At 43.6% G+C, this 14,380-nt stretch overlaps 3 protein-coding genes and 1 pseudogene across 4 annotated transcripts; 2 read left to right on the top strand and 2 right to left on the bottom strand.

Moving 5' to 3' along the window:
- Positions 1 to 797: 797 nt before the first annotated feature.
- LOC114867084 (RNA-binding protein 4.1-like) lies at positions 798 to 4,981 on the top strand (annotated as a pseudogene).
- A 1,119-nt stretch (positions 4,982 to 6,100) lies between these two features.
- On the bottom strand, positions 6,101 to 7,286 carry tifa (TRAF interacting protein with forkhead associated domain). Its single transcript, XM_029169489.3, has 2 exons — positions 7,128 to 7,286; positions 6,101 to 7,021 (listed from the first exon to the last, which is right to left on the bottom strand). The coding sequence occupies exon 2, from the start codon at positions 6,969 to 6,971 to the stop codon at positions 6,381 to 6,383; it is 591 nt and encodes a 196-aa protein (XP_029025322.1). The 5' UTR covers positions 6,972 to 7,021; positions 7,128 to 7,286; the 3' UTR covers positions 6,101 to 6,380.
- Positions 7,287 to 7,828: 542 nt separating this feature from the next.
- On the top strand, positions 7,829 to 11,557 carry LOC114867092 (RNA-binding protein 4B-like). Its single transcript, XM_029169437.3, is given in 5 exon segments — positions 7,829 to 8,220; positions 8,732 to 9,153; positions 9,282 to 9,760; positions 9,762 to 9,925; positions 10,274 to 11,557. Coding segments are annotated over 4 exon segments (1,125 nt in total). The 5' UTR covers positions 7,829 to 8,220; positions 8,732 to 8,744; the 3' UTR covers positions 10,347 to 11,557.
- Positions 11,558 to 12,545: 988 nt separating this feature from the next.
- LOC114867105 (immunoglobulin superfamily member 6-like) lies at positions 12,546 to 14,302 on the bottom strand. Of its 2 annotated transcripts, none has more exons than XM_029169474.3 (5): positions 13,757 to 14,302; positions 13,326 to 13,670; positions 13,051 to 13,161; positions 12,932 to 12,966; positions 12,546 to 12,821 (listed from the first exon to the last, which is right to left on the bottom strand). In XM_029169474.3, the coding sequence occupies exons 1-5, from the start codon at positions 13,794 to 13,796 to the stop codon at positions 12,669 to 12,671; spliced, it is 684 nt and encodes a 227-aa protein (XP_029025307.1). In that variant the 5' UTR covers positions 13,797 to 14,302; the 3' UTR covers positions 12,546 to 12,668. The 2 variants fall into 2 exon arrangements, with proteins under 2 accessions (XP_029025307.1, XP_029025297.1); XM_029169464.3 differs by having other exon boundaries at positions 12,546 to 12,833; positions 13,757 to 14,301.
- Positions 14,303 to 14,380: the final 78 nt, after the last annotated feature.

The raw sequence follows: 14,380 nt of genomic DNA, 5'->3' as shown, positions 1-14,380 counted from the left end.
AGGACAGGCCTCAGATACTTTTTCCTCCATCCTCTGGGCTCAATGTTCCCTTTTACAGTTCTGTTGGAGTATCCTCAATGATTCAGCGATGTTGCATGGAGACCAGACTTTAGTATTTCCAGAGCTAAATTTACTTTTGATTTCAAAGCAGACTTATTTTAGATGCTACGGAGACTGTCCAGGATACTGATACCTACTGTGTTTGTAGCCTGTAAAGATGGAAGAAATGTAACGTGTGGGTTGATTCTTCTTAACAAAAATAGAAGCATTTTAGTGAATATGAATAAGAAATGTAGTGACACATTTCTCAGTCAAACTCCAAAGTTCTACTTGGGTCTCATTCGTCCACAGAACTTGGTCCACATGGGCTCAAACGGACTGTAAGCAGGCTGCAAGGTTCTTCTTCGTGAGTGGCACCAGTAGTTGTGGTTTCATGTTAATGACAGACCACTGCACAAGAGTTTTAGTTTCCCACATACTGATACTGTTACTGATGGTTTTCCTGTCCTGCTCCATGTTTTGTCCATGTGTAGTTCATCTCTTTCAGCGTGTCGCCCTCTACTGGACACGTGCCGTAACACTCCTTTTCCTTTCTTCTCGCCCCTGTCTCATTTCCTCCATCATTTCCACTTTTGTCATGAGCAAAGTGTGTGATCTGCCAAAACAAGTGTGTCTTTATTATAAGGGTACACCTTGTAGCACCAGTAATGCTTTCCTGTGTTTACAGCGTTCACCCGCCTCGGCTAAGGGCGGCCCCATTCGGCTGCCTCCGTCGATCAAGCGACTAATCCCGTCTACGTCATTTCGGCTCGCGACTCTCTTCGCCCAATCACGCATGCGCTTTGTAAACGACACGTCTTTCCGCCAATCGGATTTCCGTCTATGCGACTACCGTCAGTCGTTCGTTCCTGTGCAATATTTAGACTTTCGACTTTGTAGTGGCGCCATTCTAAGCAGTAAGTACTGAGTTTTCTTTTTCTCTGTCTTTATATTGGTCTTGCTATCGTTATAAAAGCACGGGGATTTAAATGCAAGTGAATTTGTCTAGCCGCTTTACGCACAACGGTTAATCCTTGGTAGCTAATGTTAGCTTGATAGATACCACTGAACTGAAACGAGCTAAGCTAGCAACCGACTTCAGGAAGTAATGGTACGAAAACTTTAGATTCGCCCGAGCCTGTTGTGATCATAGCGTCCACACACAAATGTAATTTTAAATACGGTAAACGTTTCCAGTCGCTGTTGTGTTTTTCGCTTTAACGAGGCGACGGTTGCCTGAAGTGTCGCCGCGATCCCTAGCTTTCTATTTCCTAAACGTGACGTTACACTTTCACTATCCGCGTGTTTCTCTCGTTGCCTCCTGGTGGCCCGTGTTGACTCTTCCTCTAACGTCTGTTTTTAGAGAAACACACTGGAGGAAGGATGGTGAAGATTTTCATTGGGAACCTCTCTCCAACCTCCGAGAAGGAGGAGGTTGAAGCTCTGTTCACCCAGTATGGCACAGTGACGGAATGCGCGAAGTACAAAAACTATGCTTTTGTCCACATGGAAGATCGGAAGGCAGCCACCAAAGCCATTCGTGAGCTCCACCTATATAAGCTGAATGGTAGAGCCATCAATGTGGAGCCCAGCAGAGGGAAGAATCAGGGCCCAGTGAAGCTCCACGTAGCCAATGTAGAGAAAGGCTTCGAGACGGAGCTCAGGGAGCTCTTTGAAGAGTATGGCACAGTCACAGAATGCTCTATTGTCAAGACCTTTGCTTTTGTGCATATGACAAATGCTGATGAGGCCATGGATGCAATTAAAGGCCTGGACAACAAAGAGTTTCAAGGTAAGTACATGTGATATTCTTTGGTACTGTTCGTGATGTTGAAGATTTGAGGGACAAATGTTTTTCTTCCTCAGGAAAGCGCATACACGTTCAAATATCAAAAAGCAGACCCAGAGGGGCACCTGAGGAGGAGGAGGAGTATCCACCTCCACCAGGCAGAGGCGGTTATTATCCTCCGCATTACCCAGTTGAGAGGCCAGAGCCTCCCTTCAGAGGCCACATGCCCGGTTACCCTCCACCACCTCCTCCACCGCCACCTCCCGCAAGGCGGGGTGCCTATCCCGACCGTGGCTATGGCTATGGCGATGGGGGGGAGGGCTATGGGGTGGTCGATTTCTATGAGAAATACCGAGCCCGTCCATTCGGCGCTGCGGGCTTCGATGACAGCCACACCATTCCCCCTCCTCCGCCTCCTCCATCGGCAATGGTTAGAGAACGTCTTGGGATGGGGTCAGTTAACCCATATGACCGGCGCACTCTCCCGCCTCCGCCGCCGCCCCCGTCCTACGTGAATAGAGACCGTAGCCCCATCAGACGAGCCCCCGTTCCGCCTGCGGCGCCAGCAGGAAACGGGTACTCCTTCGAGCGGTCCCGGCTCTCACCAATGCCCAGAGCCCCCATGTATGCTCCTCCTCCTCCTCACACCAGAGAGTCCTATTCAGAGAGGTTGCCGGCCCCCCCGCCGCCACCGCCACCACCGCCGCCTCACTATACAGGCTATTAAGCTTCAAAGAGTAAAACACAAGGTGAGAACTTAGATTGGGTGTTTCATTAAACCTTAATAGAAATAATTTTGGGGGGGAAACCATTCAAAGTCGTAAGATGAGTTAGAAATACGCTTTTAAATCATCTGACAAGACTCTGCAGCTTCAATTAAGCCGTTAAACAAACATTAAACTAGTACAACTAGTACAAAGTCCTAAATTATTACTGCTTCTATATCAAAAACAAGTCTTGCGCGAACCCTAAGTAACACACACTCCTTGACATGTGTGGTGTGCTCTCTTTCCAGGTTTAGAATATGACAAGATCGTCGTCGTTGTCGTCGTCGTCTGCTGATGCACGTGGCGCTATACATCCCCCCATGTCTAAGGCGGATTGCGTTGCGTTCGCCTGAGACTTACTGGAAGATGCTCTATTGCGGACGGCCTCGGTCTTTAAAAATATACGATTCCATGTCTAAAGTTCACGTACTCTGAGCTGTTCATTTGTGTTCCTCTGCTTATATTACTTTTCAGATGCTTAAAAGGTTTGGTTGCTATTCCAGTATAACAGTACTTTTAATGGCCAAAAATGCTCTGGTTTTCAGTCTCTAAATAGATATGGCCGATGGAAGAGTGTGACTTAATTTCATAGTATGGGTTGCTAGTAAAAGTTAAAAAGAAAAAAGCTTATGTTGTCTTTATTAAAACAGATTTGGGTTAGTGGCTGATAATAAGCAACAAAAAGGGCTTTGATGTGTAATGCTACATGTTGGCATGACAAATCAAATTCCGAGTGGTTTTGTTCTTTACCTTTTCTGTTATGCTTTTCTTGCAAAAAATAGAATCTAAAATACAAATATTTATGATTTTATTTACTTAAAAGGTTGCTTGTGACCTCAGGTCTTTTTAATAAACACATGAAACCTCAAATTATTCCGCATTGCGTATTAGTTTGACCCTCCTGACGAGCAGCCACTATTCACCGTACCAAATGTATGTGGAGAGACCCAGACGTTCAGCCTAAAACAGTTTCATTTTCAAATCCCGAGAGTAATCAGCTCGACTCCCAGCAGGTGATGTTTTCTCAGTCCCGCTCATTATTTATTGCAAAGCAACACCTGAGTTGTTCCATCGAAACGTGTTGTTGCAGCTTCGCCTGAGCCACCAGGTCTGCTGTAAAAAGTGAGGGTAAAAAATCCTAATTCAATGCTAGTTGCAATAATAACTGTTGCCTTAAATTGCCAACATAACCCTCACATTGGTTAGGTCTGCAGGCCTGACATTCACTGCATCATTTGTGTGAAGTTCTTTACATTGCATTCACCAGCTGCTGTGCGTTGTGTCGAGGAGGCGTTCAAGGACCTGCACTTTCCCTTTGCGTCGGCATCAACGGGTTCCTACTTTGTGTTGTACAGATTAGGGTGGTTTCTCTAACTGTAGCACATCAGTGGAGGTTTGCGGTTGCCGGTTTGCGGTCCTCGTGCAAAAGGTTTTTTCTTCTGCCTTGATTTTTTTTAGACAAATTCGTTGTATGTTTATTTATAAATATATTCACTAAATGTACATGTTGCTCACATTGAATGCAGTCTTGGTATTCTTAATATTTGTGCTCTTTGTAGGTTGTTAGCCTCTAAGCAGGAGGTACCAGCTCATGGTAAGTCTTCGTCAGAAGATGTCCAGGAACCTGAAGGAAACAGGTAGGCTTCACCTTTATGGTCCTGCTTATCACCTGTTACAAACCCAGTTGATTGTCTCCCTCGTGTGTTGCTGGAATGGTACTACAGTTTAGGAAATGTTTTTTCGATTTCCACCTGATACTCTACTTCTACTTTATGCCATTAGCTGCAATGTCAACATAAACTCAGTTGATTGGTCAATAATGTTGGTCATCAACTTGTTTTAAAGTTGCTCCTGCATTATAAAGCATGACCTAATATGCATGTAACATTTCTTAACGCGTAATAAGATGACATCAAGGTTATTTTTAACGCATTCACTTTTGGAAGTACAACCTAGAACATGGAAGCCTGTCTTGTCTTGGTTTACAGACCTCGGCTGGGTTTCACAACCTTTCTGAGCGGTGCCACCTTAGCAGTCGAGTAGATAAGGTAAGACAACACGAGTTCACTACAAAGACTTTGGATGTTACACACACTGATTGCCGTGTCTGTTGTGTTTACAGCTGCCAGATTCTGTCTTGCTGGTGTCTTGTTCCATACCGTCCTCAGAAGGCAGGCATGATTCCATCTGTGTGCGCCGCAGCTGATGACCCCATGACAAAGCAGAACTTCAACTCAGGAGCTGACCTGTTTCTTTAAACTGTTGTGCTGATGAAAAGAAAACGTGGTTTGTTAGTAATGACTACTGTGTTAAGTCAGCACTAGTGCATAATGTATCAAAACAAGGGTCAGCGTAAACCTTTTTTTAAATAAATAAACTTTCCTAAGCCGTTTTGTTTTGTATTGACGTCTATGTGTGGAGTTCAAAACGTGACACACCTTGGTAAATGATTGTACACAATGAAGTTTCATTGTGTACAAAGTGTCTCGCTGAAGAGTTTTTATAGAGTTTGTAAATGTGTTTTTATTGGAAGCTTTTGATGCCTGATGGTTTATTGTGGCACTTAAAACAGGAAGTACAGTCATGTAACGGTTCCACCTAAGGTTCCTGAACTCTGTTTGACTCAGGCTTTGTTCTAGTCTAGTCTGAAATTACATCTACTGACGGACAAACTTGTCTATTCAGCCACCCAATTCAGCCAAAGCGGGTTTTTTTCAGTCACTTAGTCATTGTCTTGTTTAAGATGAATTTGCTAGATTTTTGACTGACTCAACACCGTATCCTCATGAGATGGAAAAACAAAGTAAAACGAAAATGTCTTATGGTTGATTCCTCTAAATGGTTGGAAACATAAGAACACACTTGCTTTTATATGTAAACATGTTTCGAGGTAAAGCTCACATTTCCATTAGAAGAACGAGAAGCATCTTTTCTCTATTCCCCATTTTCAGGTCCTGTTTGCTAAATCCGATGATATTACTTCATTTGCTTCTTGCTGAAACCGAGCTTACCAGAAAAGGTGACGTTGACTGTGGGTTAATTGTCACAAAGCTGCGTGTCGACGCTCACATTCCAGACTTATCTCTAACTATTGTGTTTTCGGGAAGCGTCTTCTGATAACAACTGCAATAACTAGTGACTTTTCAACTACATTTAATGTCTTTCCAACTAAGGTTGACATCTCTTTAAACTGTTTAAAACTAACGGCAACTTATGGGCCAACAACTTAACCAACTGTGACTGCATTTGTAGTTTTTTTTTTATTAAACATGATGGAACTTTCAACCTGACCTACAATAAAACATTCACTTCTATTTTCGCTTTTATAGCCCAGGTTTTTGCTGTAACCTGAGCTGCAGCGTGTACTAGCGAATAAAAACAGGAAGAGCCAGTTTGTGTGAAGATGCCACATTTGTGGTTGGGGGTCGCGAAATACAAAGGACTCATGAATTAGTCCAATGGTGACTTCTGTGATGTCAAAGTCATATCTGACAAAAACATTCACTGATGTTAACAAGTGTTTATTAAAGTGAAAAATACACAAACAATCAATGTACAACATGCATTTATAAATACAGCAGATATACAGGTGTAATAAAGGAGATGCTACTGATCACAGTTTTGAAAATATACATATATATATATATATGGAGTAATAATATTAATACAAAGTAATACTAGGATTGTACTATATGTAACAACTGCACAGCCATACACACTGCCTACAACTGCTAGTCAGTCTACAATAACCAAGTCACAGTATTTCACAGGGCACTGACAGTTCATCAATTGTCATATATGAGGGTCTCATCAGTCTCCAGAGGCCCGAGGGCCCTGACCCCATCTGTAAAGCCATTCATCAGACAGAAGCCCGTGTCCATGATGGGCGTCATGCTGGGCACACACGCGCACGTCTCCCTAGATGGAGGTGTTTCCAGCACCTCGAACTCCACCTCGAAGCTCCCCTTGGCCTCGCCGGCCTCGCGCAGGATCAGCACTTCATAGTCTCCGAACCGGATCAGCGCCTTCTCCGGGAGGTCCATCCTCTCCAGGAAGCCCAGCGCCGTGCTGTTCACCGACAGCCGCCCCCGCTGGCTCAGGTTCTGGACGGTGAACAGCATGCCTGGGCTCTGGGGCGTTCTGTAGGCCAGGAGGGCCAGCTGCTTGCGGGACACCTTGGGGTCGGCCAGGGCGTAGCTGCAGGCCTGGGCGTCGCGGCCCAGCCTCAGGGGCTCGTCTGCCGCGTGCACGCTCCTCGTCCCCAGGGGGAGAAGCCCGTAGAGGCCCCGGCGGCTCTGCTGAGGGTGGTAGAACTTGATGTGGACACATGTGAGGTAATCCTCCTCTGTTTCCAGCGTCTGGGACACGTTCATCATGACAGAAGCTCCAGGTTCAATCACTATAGTGTGAACTTGGTGACACCAGGCTGCCGGGTAAAAACAACAACACATTAGAAAACACAGTAAAAGTAGGTGTGCCCATTTAAACAGCAACAAATGGATACAAGTGTGTCCATTCCTGCTGTGTCTCACCTGTTTGTTTGAAGTTGAAGCTACAGAGAAGCGCCGGTGCGCTGCCAGACTGGAGTAAGAGTAGCTGTAAGTAAGTGAAAACACGGAGACTGCTCCTCTCCCCTTAGTTCAGGCTGCTGTCCTGCTGCAGCGCCTGTCACGAGACCCAATAACAAGAAAGCTGCTTTCAGGTGCACAAGGAAAATCCATAACTGTGAGATAATGCGACATTGTCCGCGAAGGTTCTCATTCATCCAGGTCATGTTCATCGGAAAGGTTTTGTTTGGCGATAGGTCTACAAAACGAAGAGAGGTTTGGCAATCAATGTTCTTATGGATGTAGTATAGCACTGAAATACATTCCTGTAATATAACAATGGCAATTCTATCTAATATCTAATTTCACCTACTTACTGTACTTTAAAAGTACCTTACTTACTTTAACTTTTGGCGTGTTTCGGAAAGTAAACAGCATACCCAAAATCTATTCCACCATTAGCCGTATACCTTAAATTAAACTCAAAGAAACTTTGTAAACATCAACGGTTTCGAAACCTTATTAACATGAGCGCCGTGAACGCAGCACTAAAAGTTCTGGAATTCCCGGGGTGATGTAATTTTGAACTGGAATGAAACCACTGCTTTCACATTTGTTTTTGCAGTTGCACTATTTATGACGTGATTATAACGGGCAAGTGTAAAATCTCCACATCGACCCGTTACACATCAACTCGGGGTGTGGTCTGTCCTGTTTATGGCGGAATTATCGCATTCGTGAAGCAATGAAAAGTCACGTTGAAGACTTGTACTGAAATAAGCGGGAGGGCTGGTTTCTGGCCAGCCAAGAAGTGTGGGGTAATTTCTAAGGCTCTAGGGCCAACAGTTTAGTTGATGAATGGACAACAGTACAACGAGAAAAGCACATCGTCTAATTATTTAAACCGATAACAAACCAAGGGACCCGTTAGTTTTTATGTTGGCCCTCCTGAACAGCGGGTGGCGCTGTGGTTGAGTCTGCGCGTGAGGAAGAGAAAAGGCGGGTCTTAGGAGAAACGGAAGTTATCAAGAGGAGGACTCTCAAAAAGGGGTTCAATTCTACTGCTTCGCTTTAAAAGGTAATAAAAAAATTGTAAATATGTACAAATATTATGTTGTAACATTCACGTATAGCTAAGAGTGTTTTATTTGACACGCATATTTAAATTAATAGGTGAGCGTTTGTTCGCTTTCTCGCTCCTCTGGCAACGGGTTGCATTGTGCATCACTCGCACCACGGTCGTAGTAGCAGGCTAACAGTTAGCATTGCCGCGTTTAACATTAACCCCATCTATGTTTCGACTTTGCCCTTATTTCAAGCTCTACGGGACAATAACGGCAAACGAATTAGACAATATATATTAAAGCAATTTAGCCCTTTCGCTGTGTTATGATAGACTAACTTATGTTGCCGCTTTAATTTGAAGTGGTGTCGGCCATTTTGCCTTGAACAGGCCTGTTAAATGCGATGACACTGACACTGTTACAGCTCGTTTATATTACAAAACTGTGCATACCCAAACAGTCGTATTCACTTTGTTTTCGTGTTTTGTCTTTCCATCTTATCTTTTTCCTTTATTGGCATTAAAGCAGGTCTTTTACAATGGTGAAAATTTTTGTGGGAAATCTGCCCCGAGAGGCAGACCAGGAGCAAATTAAGGCGCTCTTTACCGAGTACGGCACAGTCACAGAATGCGCCATCATCAAAAACTATGCCTTCGTCCACATGGATGATCGCAAGGCTGCCACCAAAGCTATAAAGAGTCTGCACCTCTACAAGCTTCATGGCACACCAATCAACGTGGAGGCCAGCCATGGGAAGGGCCAGGGAGCAGTCAAACTGCATATAGCGAATGTAGAAAAGGGAGCCGATGATGAGCTCCGTGCTCTCTTTGAGGAGTACGGAACCGTCACGGAATGTGCTATTGTCAAGAATTTTGCTTTTGTACATATGTCCAATTCTGATGAGGCCATGGATGCTCTTAAAGGTCTGGACAACTCGGAGTTCCAAGGTAAGCACAGGCCATAATGTTAAACTCAATAGTACTTTGTGTAATGCGGGGTGTGTTTGTGTTGGTTGTTTAATTTGTGGTGTTGTGTTTTTTTTAACTATGTTTGTGTTTCACTTCTTGTAATGTAGGTAAACGCATCCATGTCCAGATCTCCAAGAGTCGCCCCAGACACGATGAACGGGAGGACTACCCTCCTCCTCCCCCAGATAGAGTTGGTTATTGGCCTCCTCGCTATCCAGGAGAGAGGCACGAGCCTCCCCCGCCCAACTACATGAGAGGTCGCCTAGGTCCTATACCCCCAGGTTACCCAGCCCCTCCCCTGCCTCCCCCTCCCCCTAGACGAGCTGTTTATCCTGACCGTCCCTATGATGGCGAAAGGGAGAGATATGGCGTAGTAGATTACTATGAGAAGTACAGAGCTCGGCCGTACGGCATTGCCGGCTTCGAAGACCAGCGTCCTGGCGCCCCTCCGCCCCCTCCTCCACCCGCAGCCGTCGTCCGAGACCGACTTATGCCCACGTCGCTTGACCCATATGAGCGTCGGCCCCTCCCACCGCCTCCGTCTTCATACTTCGCCCGAGATCGCAGTCCCCTCAGAAGAGCACCTAACGCGCCGATGCCCCCGGCCAGTAATGGTTACAACTACGAGCGATCACGTCTTTCTCCGGTTTCCCGGGTTCCACCATTTGTTCCACGTCCCAGGGACCCCTACGCAGAACGGCTGCCTCCGCCACCACCTGCACGCTTCGCTTATTAGTCCCAGCATGTTAAGGTGAGAATAGGTGTCAGATAGACTTGCTGTAAAAATCCTTTAAAAATTCCCTTCGTCGCCATATAGGCCGAGGCAGCTTATGTCCTGTTCCGCACGCTCTAGTTCTTTTGGGACAGCAAGGTCTCAAAAAGCATGCGTCCGAAGGTACCCTCCCAATGTGAAATTCGTCCATAATGCACGGCTGTGCCCTAACTTAAAGACCATGAGTGTCACGAGCTGAAATCACTTAGAAAACCGAGAACCAAAACTCGTAAAAAAAAAAATAGGCCTGCAGTTAAATGCGATGGAACAGCGTGCTATGTTTAACCGATGCAGTCAGTTCAATTGTGTCATTTGCTCTTTTTTCAGGATCGTCGTCCAAATGCGTCGCCGCTCGCTGACCCCTGATGTACGTGACACTATCCTCTTCCTGTCTGGCTGAGCGCGTTATATTCCCCTGAGGTGCTCGCTCGAGGAACTGCGGCGTCTACGTCTGTTATTGGTTTTTATTATTTTGGGACAGTTTTTACTCCGTGATTCTTCCTCATTAATTCAGTTTCCCACTGTGCTGTAGTTTTTTAATGCTTGACGTCAGGGTTAGGCGTTTTCATTCTTAATTTGTATCATTTAAATAGTGTTCTGATGTTGTTTGTGACCGTAGTATGCTGACTGCTTTAAGCAGCAGTTACTAGGCGATACTTGTGACTTTGTAGATTTAAAAGAATTGAAACATATAAAAAAAAAATCTCATGTGCACGTTTGTTCCATCATGTTAAACCTTTCGAAAACCAAACCTCCTCATGCCGTTGCTGTGAAACTTAAATCTAGTAAAAACAGGAGTGACAAATGTAGTAAATAACTGTTAATAGCACAACTACCCGAAAAGCGTAAACATGTACCTTGTCAGGTGTCGTATTTTTTTTTTTTAATAAAACGAATTTGTGGAGTGTTCCCAGATGTGCTCAAAGTCATGCCCTGCGCCAAAACCTCAGAGTAACCGTTTGCATTGAATCGGATGCTCTCGGAACCTTGCAAAACATTAAATGCGTTTATAACATCACGTAAAGCGCTAAACCTAAAACCGTCTCGCTGAAAACTGTAGCTTTGGTAAATGTGGGCTCAACCGCTGACTGAACTCGAATAGTTAAGGTTTCGTAGCTGAGGCAAGTTTACCCTCAAACTGGGGCGATGACGTCAGACGCTACTGGAGGCCTTCATATTGAACAGGTAAGTCAAGGGGCTTTAAGGGCTACTGAAGTAGAACCTGATGCACATACGATACACAACATTAAAATGTTTTGATAGGTAGCAAGTTTATGACTGGAAATAATGCTATTAGAGATGAGCTCTTTATGAGGTAATAGCCATTGCTTGTCCAAACAGCTAGAAATCTACTTCTCTATCGACAGTATTTACAAGGTAACATTTTAAAGCTGCATGTGTATTTGGATTTCTTGAAAATTGCTGTAAGTTTACCATAACCTTACATTAATTAAGACTGAGGAAAGCATTTTTAAAAGAATTTGAGTAAACCCATAGAAATAGAATGAGTTTGTTTTAACTGATATTTAAGAAGTTGTGAAGGACAAGCAAAGCTGACCGTTGATTTGTGTTTTGTATTTTTGACCTACATAAATAAAACAATTAAAATGAGATGGACTCAGTCTTGTATATATCCTCAGTAAACTTTATTATTAGACATTAACATGTCTCTAAAATTTTGACTGCATTAGTTGCTTAAAATCTTAATGCACACACGTTTTGTTAATCAAATTTAAAATCAGATTTTTGTAAACTAAAACGTTTTGTAACTAAACGCCAAAACTTCGGAGAGAAATATATAAAAAGGCATTTTTCTGCTGTAGAGGCTGAGGTTGAGGTATGAAACAGGATTCCACAACAAAGTACTGCAAAACCACTGAGGTTTGACACCTTAGTTATGGTTCTCAGTAGTGTTAGAATGAAGGAAGTTTAAATGTTTCTTTTATACTAAAGTCCAGCAGTAAACAGACAAACCATGTTGCATCGTAACATAGATTTATGTTTAAACGATGCACAGTGAAAGCAGAGAAACAAAATGTATATGATCTGATAAATCTGTTACGCAGACACCAGTCAGACAGAACTCCACCAATTCCACCTTGAACCTTTAAATATGTTGCATTGACAATAGGTTGGTTTTCTGTGTAAAAAATGAATACAGCAAGGCTTTAGTGTCCTTACTGCTCTGAGCCCCACTATCTGGTGAATTTGTCTGAATGCATTCATCACACAAGCTACATAGATGAAAGTTAAGCTCCATGTTATTCAAACATGATGCATGTGTCTAATCTGATGTGATGATCTAACTTCATCATAGACCTCTGCACACTTTCTATTTCCACGAACAGTAACAAACCCAGGCTACTTCATAAATGGTGATGATACGATCAGTGGTCATTCAGAGCAGTAGCAGATCACTTTGTGGCATAAAAAGAAAACAACATGAGTTCAGACCAGCACCTAAAGAAACACTCTTCAGTCTTTGTTTAATCAGCTCATCAGGTAGTTTTATGTTTAGAGCACATCCACCCTCCTGTGTCTCCATGCACCAATCCTCTATTGTACTTTACTGACAGTCCATTAGTCAGACAGACAGACATTACAAATAGGGCATTTTATTTTAAAAGTAACATTTTTGCATAATGCCAAAGCATCACATACAGCTATTGGTGGCGGTAACTCATCCTGGACACCAGCTGCTCATTCAGAAGTTTGATAAGCATCAGTCTGACTCCAAACTGCAGTTCCAGTCGTTTCTTGAGCCGATGTGGACGGCATCTGTCTCCAGCTGCTGTGCCGGTTCAGGCATCAGGTCTTCATCTGGTCTTGGAGCCAAAGTCGCTGGCGGATACTCAAAATCATCTGAACTCCCACTCTGTAAAATATCCTATCACTCATTATTAATAGCTGAGACTGTGAAAAAGCCAGTCTAACAAACAACAGATGACATGAAGTGTTTCTGCTGAAATATTAAACATTCTTTACCTCTGTTCGTTGTGGTTTCCGTTCCTTAATAGGAGCTGAATAATAGAAAACAGACGATGCAAATTTGTCTCATCACTTAAAAAACAATTATGTGAAAGTCGAAGAATTGATGACGACACCTTTGTGCTGTTTCTTGAATTTGATAACCAACACGATGACGACCATAGTGAGAAAAACCGTCAGAGCCCCGAGGACCAGACTCGTCAGCTTCACAATCTCCTCCAAAATGTCTGCAACAAAGACTTTACATCATGAAATGCACGATATCTCTAATTATCTGAGGTCTGACTAATATTTAAACTGACACGTACACAATGCACCATGAGACTGTTTAATGTTTACTGAGGTGCAGATTATGTAATGAATCAATAGACATAAAATCCAAAATTCCTACCATAAACCTCTAAATATGTTGCACCAACAATAAGTTGATTTTTGCTTATATAATTTCCACAAAAATACAGTCCAGAGTCCGACAAATCCACTCGCTTGATTGTGAGGAAGATATGAGTATTGTTGGATGATGTTTGAAATTTGAGCTTGTCGAATCCTTCACAGAATGAAGCAGGTTCAGAAGGTCTGAATAAAGAAGATATGCAGCGAGGCTTCAGTTTCTTTACTGCTCGGAACCACATGATCTGGGTCGGAGAGCTGGTGTAGTTGGAGCACAGCAGCGTGACCGTTTCACCAGAATGAACCTCCACAGTGTGAAACTCAAAGGCTGAGGCAGAGCTGCAGCCTGAGGCAGACGCAGGACATGAAGTTATACACGATCAGTCAAGCAATATCCCAAATGTTTAGTTATATTTATGAAGTAATACTTACTGAGAATGCAGAGTACAACTGCTGCCCAGGTAAAAGTCATTGTGACTCTCTCGCTCTAATGTTAGATGCTAAAGTGCAGCTTGAAGTACTGGGCTATGGTACAGTCATCACAAGCTGCTGTGATAAACCATCTTCATTATCTCCATCGTCATCATCCTCACACAAAATATGGTTTGTGGCTATGATGAAGCTGCTGTGACCTGAAGCACAAACACGTAAGCAAATGCAATGATCTGCACCGCATCTAAGCTGCAGCTCAGAGTCCTCGAGTGCTTCAGAATTTCTTTTTCACATCCTCTGAATTGTTTTCCACAAAGAGCTGAGCTTGAACAGAAACACACTGTACTTCAACGAATCCTTGTCCTGATGTCAGCATCCAACCAGAGCTGAGCTCTTTCCACTTCACACTCCATGACACTTCTTCATTGGTGTCTTGTCAGCACCAGGTAGAAAGGCTGGGTTCACCATCACACCTACCAGCAGCCTTTGTTGGCCGTGAATACAGTTGCAGAACAACAAATGTCAACCGTTCTTCAATGAAGACAAAACCTTCATCTGTGCTGCAGCAGTTTCTTTCTGTTTTGTGACTTTCTCACACAGTTTAATCAATTAAAATATAGCAGA

This window comes from Betta splendens, chromosome 2, assembly GCF_900634795.4.
Source record: "Betta splendens chromosome 2, fBetSpl5.4, whole genome shotgun sequence".
NCBI lineage: Eukaryota > Metazoa > Chordata > Actinopteri > Anabantiformes > Osphronemidae > Betta > Betta splendens.
Note: the sequence above shows the minus strand (reverse complement) of the source record. Positions and strands in the feature narration are given on the sequence as shown.

Bases quoted from the DNA above. Each gene is read 5' to 3' on its own strand.
- tifa (XM_029169489.3), bottom strand. From the start codon at position 6,971: ATGATGAACGTGTCCCAGACGCTGGAAACAGAGGAGGATTACCTCACA.
- LOC114867105 (XM_029169464.3), bottom strand. From the start codon at position 13,796: ATGACTTTTACCTGGGCAGCAGTTGTACTCTGCATTCTCA. The intron at 13,162-13,325 runs GTAGGAATTTTG...TCTTTGTTGCAG, and splicing joins AACATATTTAGAGGTTTATG to ACATTTTGGAGGAGATTGTG. The intron at 12,834-12,931 runs GTAAAGAATGTT...AATGAGTGATAG, and splicing joins GGAAACCACAACGAACAGAG to GATATTTTACAGAGTGGGAG.